This window comes from Arachis hypogaea, chromosome 17 (assembly GCF_003086295.3).
Source record: "Arachis hypogaea cultivar Tifrunner chromosome 17, arahy.Tifrunner.gnm2.J5K5, whole genome shotgun sequence".
NCBI classification, from domain to species: Eukaryota; Viridiplantae; Streptophyta; class Magnoliopsida; order Fabales; family Fabaceae; genus Arachis; species Arachis hypogaea.
The window spans coordinates 130,960,611-130,973,887 of NC_092052.1; the positions used below are offsets into that span (position 1 = coordinate 130,960,611).

At 36.5% G+C, this 13,277-nt stretch overlaps 1 protein-coding gene across 12 annotated transcripts in view; it reads left to right on the top strand.

Moving 5' to 3' along the window:
- LOC112764865 (BEACH domain-containing protein B) overlaps positions 1-13,277 on the top strand; it is a 31,730-nt gene that overhangs the window by 13,372 nt on the left and 5,081 nt on the right. For 6 of the 12 annotated variants that reach the window (XM_072223647.1, XM_025810675.3, XM_072223649.1 and 3 more), the window contains 18 exons: positions 92-410; positions 870-1,308; positions 1,411-1,741; positions 1,887-2,075; positions 6,364-6,619; positions 6,835-7,026; positions 7,109-7,324; positions 7,453-7,629; positions 8,481-8,593; positions 8,719-9,180; positions 9,293-9,506; positions 10,002-10,223; positions 10,345-10,818; positions 10,910-11,221; positions 11,324-11,770; positions 11,852-11,898; positions 12,019-12,112; positions 12,872-13,078. In XM_072223647.1, coding sequence (XP_072079748.1) covers positions 92-410; positions 870-1,308; positions 1,411-1,741; positions 1,887-2,075; positions 6,364-6,619; positions 6,835-7,026; positions 7,109-7,324; positions 7,453-7,629; positions 8,481-8,593; positions 8,719-9,180; positions 9,293-9,506; positions 10,002-10,223; positions 10,345-10,818; positions 10,910-11,221; positions 11,324-11,770; positions 11,852-11,898; positions 12,019-12,112; positions 12,872-13,078 — 4,711 coding nt within the window. The remainder of the gene's footprint in view (positions 1-91; positions 411-869; positions 1,309-1,410; positions 1,742-1,886; positions 2,076-6,363; positions 6,620-6,834; positions 7,027-7,108; positions 7,325-7,452; positions 7,630-8,480; positions 8,594-8,718; positions 9,181-9,292; positions 9,507-10,001; positions 10,224-10,344; positions 10,819-10,909; positions 11,222-11,323; positions 11,771-11,851; positions 11,899-12,018; positions 12,113-12,871; positions 13,079-13,277) is intronic. The other 6 variants (XM_072223650.1, XM_072223651.1, XM_025810679.3 and 3 more) reach the window with 1 other exon arrangement.

Below are 13,277 nucleotides of genomic sequence, written 5' to 3' on the forward strand. Positions count from 1 at the left end.
TAATTGTTCTATAATCAATTAAAAATTTATACTGTTTGACGAATTGACCTTTGTGTCACTATGACTTGAGTTACATGCTTTGTTTATTCAGGTATGCTAAAGTGAGTGAATCATTAACAAGTTGTACGGTTGGTTCAAAAATTAAGATGCCTCACTATGAAGACAATGCACTCATCTTTGAATCAATCCGAGATTCGGGCCCTTTTTTTGGCCAAATTGGCCCCGTTTATTTGTTTAATGACGCCCTTTCTGCTGAACAAGTTCAGAGTATCTACTCTCTGGGACCCAGTTATATGTATTCATTCCTTGATAATGAAGCTTTACCACTTTGTGGTGATAAGTTACCCAGTGGGATTCTTGATGTAAAAGATGGTCTTGCATCAAAAATCATCTTTGGACTCAATGCTCAGGTCCTTAATTTTTTTTTTTAATTTTTTTCCTTCTATACATTGCCTGTTGATAGAGTTTGAGAAAGGGAGAGGAGAGAAGAGTTAGAAGAGAGAAGAAGGAGTTGAGAGTGAATATTTATTATGTTATTTCATTACTGAGTCTGAGCTCAGTTCACTGCTTGTATACATAGCTGAGTAGCTTATTCAGTAAGCTAGTACAAAGGGGTAGAAGAAACTTCTCATACTTAAGTTAGTTGTAAGATCTATACAAGCTGGCACCTACTCTAACTGTATAACAGATTCTGCTTCTTCTAGACTCATAGCTCACCTTTCAAGTCACCCGATTATCTGTACATGTATATGATTTTGTTCTCTTTGTATTTATTTTATTTATTTATTTATTTATTGAATCGAAAGAGTATGTTTAAGCCATATTTGTTCTAAAGTTTAGACTCCGAATGGCTTTATTAATTTTTTCAGGCAAGTGTTGGCAAAATGCTGTTTAATGTTTCACCAATAATGAGTCAGGCATTGGAGAAGAATTCCTTTGAGGCGGCTGTAATTGGTGGAACTCAGTTATGTTCACGACGCTTGCTGCAGCAAATAATATATTGTGTCGGTGGCGTATCTGTGCTTTTCCCGCTTATCGCCCAGACACAGTGTAGTAAATTTGAAATTGAAAAGGTGGGAGAATATGAAAAGACATTAGTAGCACAGACAATGAGGGAGTATATGATGACTGAGGTTATTGAGCTGATTGCTTCTCTTATAGATGAGAACTTAGCAAATCAACAACAGATGTATCTTGTGTCTGGATTTTCTGTCCTGGGATTCTTGTTACAATCAGTTCCTCCACGAGAACTTAATATGGAGACTCTTTCTGCATTGAAGCATCTTTTTAATGTTGTTTCTAACTCTGGTATGTTATCTTTTTAAACTTATGTTACATCCAACTTTGGTAATATTTTCTGTCGGCACACAACTTTGGTCTATGCTCCTTTCTGATTCTTCTCATGATTAGCAGGGTTGCTTGTGAAGGAGGCTATTTCTAGCATATTTCTTAATCCTCTTATCTGGGTCTACGCAATTTACAAGGTGCAACGAGAACTATACATGTTTCTGATTCAACAATTTGATAGCGATCCTCGATTACTGAGGAGTTTGTGCCGGCTTCCACGTGTTCTCGACATAATTCACCAATTCTATTGTGATAATGTCAAGCCTCGATTCCTTCCTGGAAGTAACCCTGATCAACATCCTGTTAGCAAAGGAAATACTGAGCAGAGACCTGGTGTAGAAGAAATACATAAGATCCGTCTTCTTTTGTTAAGTCTTGGTGAAATGAGTCTCAGGTATAGTTTCTTTTGATTGATTAATTTTCATATTCATACCTTATAATTTGCTCTCATCTTTCTCCTCTATAATAATTCACCATAGTATTAATTCCACTTATTCCTTGATTTATAATTATAAATTTCATTTTCTTGATATATGCAGGCAGAACATTACTGCAGGCGACATAAAAGCTCTTATAGCTTTTTTTGAGACAAGTCAAGATATGACTTGTATTGAAGATGTCTTGCACATGGTTATTCGTGCTGTTTCCCAGAAACCATTGCTTGCTTCTTTTCTCGAGCAGGTTAATATCATTGGTGGTAGTCAGGTTTTTGTCAATCTTCTCCAGCGGTATGTCACACTTACAATTTTTTCCATGAAATTCCTAATAGATTGTGAATTTTCATGAATCAAATTACATTATACATCACTGTCAGTGTTAAAAAGGTAGTAAATTGTTCTAGGATAAATTTTCAGAAAAAATGTTTTTGGTTTGTATTAGAGAAAGAGTCAAATTTCCCCCAATTCTAAAGGTAAGTTTTGCCCACGTTATTATAGTGGTTACTTCTTTCTTTTTTTTTTCCTTTTCTTTGTCTTATCTCCTAACTTTCTCACTTCCTATCTCTCTCTATCACACACACACATTGTAATCTACCTCACTTTTCTCTCTTGTGCCTTGAGCTTTCTCTCTCTTCCATTGATGCACACCAATAGTATAATTATCGTTATATGTCATGACTCTGATGATTTTTCTTCCACTGTGTGTATTTGTGTTTTATCACACTGCCACTAGACGGGCTATGTTATATGGAACAGAGTGTTGGGCAGCGAAAGGTGAGCATGAACATAAGTTAAGTGTGGCAAAGATGAGGATGTTGAGATGGATAAGCGATCACACCTGGTGGGATAAGGCTTTGTAGTTGTTATTGTTGTTGTTTGTTGTTGAATGAATATGTTTTTGACGGAAGCAAGTAATTGGGATTTTAATCTAGGTCATGGATTTATTATGATTTTTGATGGAGTGGAAATTGCTTTGGCTGATGTGGCTTGAGCGCATTCCACATCAGAACTGTAGGGTTTTTCTTGGGGATTTAATACCAAACAGAGCAAGCTAGGAATAATGCAAGGATAATTGCCTGTTGTAGTAGCAGGAACAAACTTAGGTCTTGAAATACCTATTGTACCCCTGGGATAGCTTGCTGCACAAGTTACTGCCTTTGTATATAAGCACAAAAATGTGCGTCACTTCATTTAGATCAATATTTTTGGTCTGTGTTGGAGGGTAGAGTCTGGCTTTTCTTTGTGCACTTTGGTCTTCTGTCCTTTCTAATGATTAGAAAAAGAAAAAAAATAAATAAAAGGTAAAGAGGTTGATCAAAAATTGTTTTACTACTATAACAACAACAAAGCGTTGTTTCACTAGGTGAGGTCGGCTACATAAATCAAACGACGTCATTGAGTTCTATTATGTATCATATCTACAGAGAGACCATTTATATATAGATCTTGTTTGACCACCTTATGGATGGTCTTCCTTAGGTTTTTTTCTATTTTTTACTCCTTATCCATCTTTCATGTCATCCAAACCACTTGAGACGTAATTCTACAATTTTTTTTACAATAGGTACTATTCCAGCTCTATCTTATTCAATTGTATATGACCACTCATTCATCTCAACATTTTTATTTCTGCCACATTCAACTTATGTCCGTGCTCTCCTTTGGCCATTCAACACTCTGTACTATAAAGCATAGCCGGTTTGATAGCAGTGCGATAGAGTTTACCTTTAAGTTTTAAAGGTACTTTTTTGTCACATAAAACCAGACGCACTCCGTTATTTTAACCAACCTGTTTGAATCCTACGATTTACATCCTGTTCAATATCTCCAATCTTTATCTCTGTATTAGGATTTTTCCTTCGGCGGCCGAATTTACATTCCATATATTCCATCTTGCTACGGCTTATGCGCATATCATACACTTCTATAACTTCTCTTCATAAATCCAACTTCTTATTTAGTTCTTCCTTTGACTTTCCCATAAGGACGACATCATCGGCAAAAAGAATGCACTATGACACATGCTCTTGGATATACTCTGGGAGTACTTCCAAGACTAATGTGAAAATGTATGGACTTAAGAATGATCATTGGTGTAATTCTATACCAATAGGTAATTTTTTTGTCACACCACCTTGAGTCTTCACACTAGTTGTAGCCCTATTATACATGTCTTTAATTACACAAATATATGTGATCCTTACTCTTTTTTTTTTTCCAAAACCTTCCATAAGACCTCTCTTGGCATCCTATCCCACGCTTTTTCCAAATCAATAAATACCATATGTAGATCCGTTTTATTACTATGATATTTCTCCATCATCCTTGTTAACATGTGTGTAGCTTAAGGGATTTGTCTGGCATAAAACCAAATTGGTTATCTGTTACTTATGTCTCTTGTCTCGGCTTCCGTTCCATCACCTTTCCCATAACTTCTTGGTATGACTCATGAGCTTGATTTCTCTATAGTTTTCGCAACTCTGTATATCCCCTTATTTTTGTAGATAAGTACTAAGGTGTTCTTTCTCCACTTATCTGACATCTTTTTTTACCTTAAAATTTCATTAAAAAGTTTGATTAACCAACTGATATTTTTCTCTCCAACGCTCTTCCAAACTTCAATCAGAATATTATCGGGTCCTACTGTCCTGCCATTTTTTATCCGCTTTAGAGTTTCTTTTACCTCGAAGTCTCGAATCCTTCGATAGTAATTGAAGTTTTGATTCTTCTTCTTTGGGCATAACTGACCAAGGATCAAGGCTCGGAAGAGTCTTCTATTTTTCTTTAAATAATTCATAGAAGTAGCTCTTCCACCTTTTTTTATCTTCTCATCTTAAGCCAAAACCTCTCCGTCTTTATTCTTTATACACTTAACTTGATCTAAGTCTCTCCTTCTTTTATGGCTCTTTGCGATTTTATATATACTTTTTTCTTCTTTCTTCGTACCTAAAGACTGGTAGAGACCTTCATATACTCTTGTTCTTACTTCACTTACAGCTACTTTTGTCTCTTTCTTAGCCGTCTTATATTTTTCCCAATTATCTCCCTCCACATCTTCTCCGCGCTTCCATTCCCTTCCCATTTTGCCTCTTCTTCTGCCTGTCTTAGGAAATTTCCTTGTTCCTCATCTTTTATCCGCCAGCTTCTTTGTATGACGTCTTTTCCACAACTTTTGTTCAACGTGAAAATTCATGACGAGCATTCTATGTTGTGTTGTTAAACTCTTGCCCGAAATACTTTTACAATTAATGCAAAATTTTCGGTCGACTCTCTTCAACAAGAAGTCAATTTGAGAGCTTGTCATGCCACTCCTATAGGTTATAAGATATTTATCTCTCTTTTTAAAACATGTATTTGTGATGAGAAGGTCAAAGGTCGAAGAAAAATCAAAAATAGTTTTACTCTCGGTATTGACCACCCCGAAACCATGGCCTCCGTGAATATTTCCATACTTCATCACTTTTTTTCTAACATGGCCATTTAAATCTCCTCCTAAGAAAATCTTATCTCCCGAAGATATGTCTTGGACCAAGCTCTCTAGATCTTCCCAAAATCTTATCTTGTGTTGCTCGTCTGAATCTATTTGCGGTGCATAGATGCTAATCACATGAAAACTACCTCCTTCCGCCACAAGTTTGATAGAGATGATACGATCATCCACCCTCTTGGCATCCACTACGTCCTTCTTCCATTGCTTATCCACGATAATACCTACCCTATTACTATTCTTCATCTTTCCTGTATACCAAAGTTTGAACTTGGAGGTATCCAACTCCCTAGCTTTTGCGCCGACCATTTTGTTTCTTATAGGCACATGATGTTAATCTTCCTTCTTGTCATGGTATTTACTACCTCTATAGATTTTTTTATTAGAGTGCCTATGTTTCATGTCCCAAATCTCAATTTTCTGTTACTCCGACCTTTGCCTTTATCTTTTTATTTGTGAACTAACTTATTTACCCTCGTCCGTTCACAAAAACGTGAGAAGCTTTGCTCATTTAACACTACACCCGGGCACCGATGCAGCGGCTCTTGCTCATTGACATTGTACGCGAGCCATACAATGCGTTGCTTCTGGGCAACAACTTAGCTTTAGCACAATAACATCTTTGTTCAATGTCATGAAGATTCGACTAAGTTTTTATGTTGGCTGTCGAAGGTCTAACACCACCCTCCTCTTTTATCCGGGTTTGGGACTGACTATATACCGCAGGTGTAGCGTAGGCGGAGTTATCAAAAATTGTTTTACTACTAACAGAAAAACTTATGCCGAGAGGGGAGGATAAGTAATCCTCCTTAATTAACAACGGTAAAAATAACAATGAAAAGGGAGGATAGTGTCTGAATTTCTAATTCTTAGGCAACAACCATTTTACACTTTCCAACAGTATCATATCAATTTGCAGCCATTTGGTAGTTTTGGGTAATATTACTGGGCTCATTGATATATCTTCTTTTTTGATAATAAAAAAAGGTTCAACTAGTTTATGGATTTGAGTTTTACATATATAGTTGTAAAAAAGTAGGCATTATAAATATCAGGTTCTTATATTTTCTCATTTTTTTTTGGTTATCATAGAGAATCTGAATCCATCAGGTTACTGAGCTTACAGTTCATAGGAAGGCTTTTAGTTGGCCTACCATCTGAGAAGAAGGGAACAAGATTTTTCAACCTCCCAATGGGAAGACCTAGATCTCTTTCTGAAGGCCAAAGGAAAAACAGAATGCAACCAATTTTCCTAGCTATATCTGATAGACTGTTCTACTTTCCACAGACTGATAATCTCTGTGCCACGTTATTTGATGTTCTTCTTGGTGGTGCTAGCCCCAAGCAGGTAATGTGGAATATAGACCCCCTCATGTTTCTTTTCTCTAATTTGGTATATTCTGACAATAATCATATGTGGAATGGCACTGCTTCCTTTTGCAAGCCTTAGGTCGTGTACTTAAAAATGAATTCAAGTACAGTAATATTGCAAACTACGGAATTTGGCTATTTATTATTTGTTGTCATGTTCTGTTAATCATGGAAGGAACTAATGGCTTACAGGTTTTACAAAGGAACAACCAATTTGAGAGGGTCAGAAGCAAGGGCATTACTACCCATTTTTTACTTCCTCAAATGTTGCCACTGATTTTCAGATATCTGTCTGGCTGCGAAGATGGACTTGCAAAAATTAAAATTATCAGAGATCTACTTGATCTTCTTGATTCAAATCCTTCCAATATTGAAGCTTTTATGGTATGACCGTTGTTAGTTCATGTTTATTTATATATTTGTTGATACAGTTGACAACCTGTTTCATTGATAATATTGTTAATAGGAATATGGGTGGAATGCATGGCTTTCATGTTCTCTAAAGCTTGATATTTTAAAAGACCACAATGTCCAGTCACTTGATCAAAGTGAAAATAGCATGGATCAGCTGCTATTGGTGAGGAACTTGTTTTCTCTAGTTCTCTGTCACTATTTGCATTCTGTAAAAGGTGGTTGGCAACAATTGGAAGAGACAGTCAATTTCCTTATCATGCACTCTGAAGTAAGCCTGAATCTGACTACACCTTGACATTGTAGATTTTAGTAATGTATGTTATTCTAGTCTGGTTATTATAGTCAGCGCCATATACTAATTCAAGTCATGGCCTTGTTTAAATATTCTCTTTGTAGGATGGCAATTCTTGTCCAAATTTTCTTCGTGATATGTATGATGATATTATTCAGAATATGGTGGAGCTTTCAGCTGTGGATAATATTTTCATTTCACAACCCTGTCGAGATAATACGTTGTATTTGCTGAGACTAATTGATGACATGCTGATATCTGAGATTGACAAAGAACTCCCGGTATTGGGTTTATCTGCATCCTTTATGTATGAGGCTATGTTTGGTATATAGTTAAATTTCTATAGAAAAAATTTCATTAATTAATTACTAGGGATCATAATTTCTCCTTCCTTAAAAGTTAAACATGTTTGATAAAGAATAAACCATCCAAATTAGAGAGAGGAATGTTGCACTGGGAGAATGGTTACACGAAAAATCTGAAAATCATCAATTGTAACTGAAATTCAATTCCCTAATTTTCTAGTTTTGTTAACTTTCAAACATGTTTTATCATAGAATTCACGTACTCAAATTTACTCTTGTTTGTACATAGCCTGACTTTCCTACTAAGTTGGGCATTAATGCAACTCCAATATCATTGAAACAACTGTTTTTTAGGTGTGCAAAATCCATACATCAACTAGATTGCTTAGATGCTAGGTAGACTTGGGTCATCAGCATGAGTTCAAGCCATTTAATTCTTCTGAGCCATATGTAAAGCCAAAAGTGCAGCACTCTATTGCGACATAAATTCTTGTCTTCCTTCCCTTTATGATTTGACAATAGTTAACTTTATTCCAACAATGGGCAATTGCAAAGATTAACAGTAACAAAGCACCCTACCTGAAATGTTCAAGCTGAGAATAATTTTAGAAACTAGATGTCTCCAGACTGACTTATGGTGTTCATGATGGCTCAAAGAGATACTACTTTATAAGGCTTTTGAGTCTTTATTAGATTGTGTTTGTCTATTTTTTGGCAGAGATATCCAAATGTTGCATCATGCTCCGATTCTATAAATGAGAATGGCTTTAGAACTTCTGTTCAAGATTTGCTTTTTTTCCCCCCCTTAAAAAGAAAATTTCTTGCAGTTCTTTGGAAGTGACTCTGAATTTCACCTTAACTTGGAAATGGAATCTCACAAAGAGTACAACTCCGCTTTAAAAGAAGTGCTAATAGGAGAGGCTGACGAACAAACATCAAGGTATTGAAATGATGAATCTTGCTGTCCTTCTTGTTTGCACTATCAACACTTGTGAAGAGAAAAGAAAGTGTTTTTTTATGGTTTAGATCACATTATTTACAGTTTGGTCTTTTGTAATCTTTCAGAAAATCAAAGAATTTCAAGCCGCCAATGACAAATGATGATTCGATTGCAGAGAAATGGTGGAATCTATATGACAAATTGTGGGTTGTTATTAGCAAGATGAATAATAAAGGACCTAGCAACATGTTACCCAAAGCTTCATCGTTTGCAGGACCATCCCTTAGTCAAAGGGCACGTGGATTAGTTGAGTCATTAAACATTCCGGCTGCTGAAGTGGCTGCTGTTGTTGTATCAGGAGGAATTGGCAGTGCTTTGAGTGTAAAACCTAACAAAAATGTTGATAAAGCTATGGTTTTACGGGCAGAAAGGTGCCCTAGAATTATTTATCGCCTTGTTATCCTGTACCTTTGTAGAGCTTCCCTAGAAAGGGCATCCCGGTGTGTCCAACAGTTCACCTCACTTTTACCTTCCCTTTTAACTGCTGATGATGAACAAAGCAAGAGTAGGCTTCAACTTGTTATTTGGTAAGATTTTTCTTCTATATACACAGCCTGATCTTGAATGTTTAATTTTAATCATAATGGATTGTATTTTCTAGTTATTGTAGAAACTAAGCTTTGGTTTGGATGTTGCTAGGTCACTGCTTGCAGTTAGGGCACAGTATGGAATGTTGGATGATGGTGCTCGTATTCATCTCCTATCTCATCTGATACGAGAGACTGTCAATATTGGAAAATCGATGCTTGCTACTAGCATTGTGAGCAGGGATGACACCATGGATTCAAGCCATAACTCAAAAGATGCAGGATCCATACAAAATTTGATTCAAAAGGATCGTGTTCTTGCAGCAGTATGGCCAAAATGCTATATTGATCAAAATAGTGTCTTCTGGTTTTTTTGTTCCCTATTTCTTTTGTTGTTGTTGTTGTTGTTGTGCGTGTGTGTGTGTTGCTATAGTGGTGGTAGGTATGGGTTCCAGTGAAACTTAGGAAATTTTGAGATAGGTAAAACTGATATAGGTGATTTCAAGTATCAAAGATGTTGCACTTGTTCTTGTGGTCAAAATGATTTTTGCTAGTACTAGAGAATTCATAATGTCAAAACATATTTAGATGATTTCAGCTAGCAAAGATGACTACAAATAGGAGATACTAGTCACTAGTTGATTGGTCAAATTGGTTATTTCAGTCTCTGCTACACTGAGATACTTCAGTGATTATAATTATATAACTGTTATTATAATGTATTTTGTTTTTATTATATGACACATTGCCTTTGCTGTATTCCTTTTTCTCTACAATAACCATCGTTATTTTTCAAATTTTACTGATTTCTTCGGTTTCAGGTCAGTGATGAAGCTAAATACATGAAGACATCAAAGACTGACCGCGACCAGCAGATACAGGAACTCCATTCTAGACTAGATGAAAACTCATTGGCTGAATCTAGTAACAAGAAAGTTATTGAAGATGAGATACAAAATAGCTTGAACACTGTTCTAGCTTCGGATGAAAGCAGAAGAACGGAATTCCAGCTTACTTATGAGGAGGAGCAGCAGAATGTAGCTGTATACATAACATCCTTCTTTGTTCTTTTACTTATTCATAATAGCGCTGCTTTTCTCCTCCTCCAATTCTTTTTGGTAAATGCAAAGTAAATTTGTGATAAAACTTGGATTGTTTTTACAGGAAAAATGGATACACATGTTTCGTTCATTGATTGATGAGAGAGGCCCTTGGTCTACCAACCCCTTTCCAAACCATGCTGTCAAACGCTGGAAACTGGACAAGACGGAAGATACATGGCGTCGTAGGCCCAAACTTCGACAAAATTACCATTTTGATGAAAATCTGTGTAATCCTCTTTCAATCACTTCTGCCGAGGTTGCTACTCCAGTCAATGATAGTAATCCTGGTGTTATGGCAAACATATCGGAGCAAATGAAGGAACTATTGCTGAAAGGGATAAGGAAAATAACTGATGAGGGGTCCTTGGATGGTAATGAAACCAATACTGAAATAGGTGGACAGAAGACACTGATTCTCTCTGATAATCCAGATTGTCAACAATCCTCCGACATACTTAAGGAGAGCAGTGACAGAAAGGATACTGGCCAAGATCGTAAAGACATTTCCTCTTCGTCTGATACAGAAGCTAGTGAGGTATGTGGGGGTACAGGGGAATATGATGCTATTATACTTTGAGGGAGTCTCAAGATGCATTGCTGATGTGATGTCTAATTTCCATTTTCAGGTGCTGGTGTCAGTTCCATGTGTTCTTGTGACCCCAAAGAGGAAATTAGCTGGTCATTTGGCTATCATGAAAAATGTTTTGCATTTTTCTTCTCAGTTCTTGGTTGAAGGTACCGGTGGGTCATCTGTTTTCAGAAACTTTGATGCATCAACTAGTTCTGATGGGACCAAGTCTGATCAAAAGAAGTGGCCTGCTTCTGATATGGAACTCCAGAAGGGAATTACAGTTGGCAATGTAGAGGTTATAAATGGGAATGGTTCTTCTAAACTTATGAGATGTGTTAAACGCCATCGAAGATGGAGCATGGCCAAGGTTGATTTTATTGGTTTACATTATTTTCTTTAGTTTTTTTTTTTTAATAAGTTTGTATATTCTTTCTTTTTTGTGTGATTTTTGGTCTGAAATCTTTTTTAGATAAAAGCTGTTCATTGGACTCGGTATTTGCTAAGATATACTGCCATAGAGATCTTCTTCAGCAATTCAGCTGCCCCAGTTTTTCTAAATTTTGCATCTTTGAAGGACGCAAAAGATATTGGGAACTTGATTGTTAATTCAAGAAATGACTATTTATTTCCCAAAGGAAATGGAAAGAGTGGTTCTATTAATTTTGTTGATCGCCGAATGGCACAGGAGATGGCAGAAACTGCCAGAGAGAGCTGGAGGAGAAGGGAAATAACAAACTTTGAATATTTAATGATTCTCAACACACTAGCTGGAAGATCTTATAATGATTTAACCCAGTATCCTGTTTTCCCTTGGGTCTTGGCTGATTACTCGTCTGAGCTTCTTGATTATAACAAGTCATCTACATTTCGGGATCTCTCAAAGCCTGTTGGAGCACTCGATAATAAACGATTTGAGGTTATTTACTAAAGCATTGATGGAATGCTCTTAAAACTTTTTTAAGTATCATTCTTAGCATGTGCTTCTTCTTGCATTCAGGTGTTTGAAGACAGATACCGTAACTTCTGTGATCCTGATATACCCAGGTAATTATCCAGCATGACTGTAGAATTTACAATGGTCTTTTGTAGGCTGAAACCCAACATAAACACACATCACTTTTATGAATTTTGCTCACATGTTTTGGTGCATGTCTGTGGATGCAGTTTCTACTATGGATCTCATTACTCAAGTATGGGCATAGTGCTTTATTACCTTCTTAGATTAGAACCCTTCACATCTCTTCACCGTAATCTACAGGTATCCTACTCTGCTTCATTGCATGTCTTGATGCTTAATGTGGGTTGTTGACTTCTGGGAACTTTCATTAACTATACAAAAATGGACTTTCATTAATTATCAACCCAATGCTTAGCTGGGAAATTTGCATGAAACATTAAGGTTCCAGCAATCTCAACAAGGTGTCTATTCTTTCTCTTTGCTATCCCAGTCTGCTAGGGAGTATGTGGACAAATTGACTGATGCAAAAAATTGCAATGGTACATAAAAAGAAAGATCAAAAGAAAAATATTCTTTTGCATCGTCACTAATAGAGTGAGTTAGGGAAGTGTCTAGAAGAGTATCAAAGCCAGAAGTGGTTACTGATCTGTTAAGACAGTGCCAGCAAGGACAATTCCATCTAGCCAACTTGGATTTTCTTAACTGGCTTAAGCGTGACCCTCCTGCCCCTCTTCATTATATACAGACTTTACTTAGGTTTTAATCTCGAATTTGGTCAGTACATGATCTATTATTCGCTTAAGCTTATGTGGGAATTCGTATTTTGACACGATATTGAGGCCTTTGTTTCCAATGTAGTCATGTGTTTTCCACATATTTTTTATAATTATATTGAGAGCAAACATGCATTCTGATACTTGAAAGATTTCTCTGGCATACTTTAGTTCTTTATAGTTCTTAATACTTACACTGATTTTCTCATTCCCTCGGTTTTGGCTATGTTCTTCCCCGTTACTTACATTGTATCATGATTCATATTGCTACTGTTCTTTTGCACAGGGTGGTAAATTTGATCATGCTGACCGTCTTTTTCAAAGCATTGAGGGCACATACAGAAATTGCCTTACAAATACTAGTGACGTGAAGGAGTTAATACCTGAGTTCTTCTACATGCCTGAGTTTCTTGTCAATTCAAACTCGTATCATCTAGGAGTTAAACAGGATGGTGAACCCATAGGGGATATTTGCCTCCCTCCCTGGGCAAAGGTAGCCATTCAGTTTTCTTCAATACTGAGACATGTTTATATATGATGAGATCTGACAAATCTGTCCTAGCTGACTTGCCATTTTCTATCTCCATCTTTCTTGGCATCAAACATTTATTGGATTGCGTCTTTGCAGTGCAAAAAAATGAACAGCTATCATAAAATGATTTGTTTCAGTTTCACAAAATACAAAAGCTTCC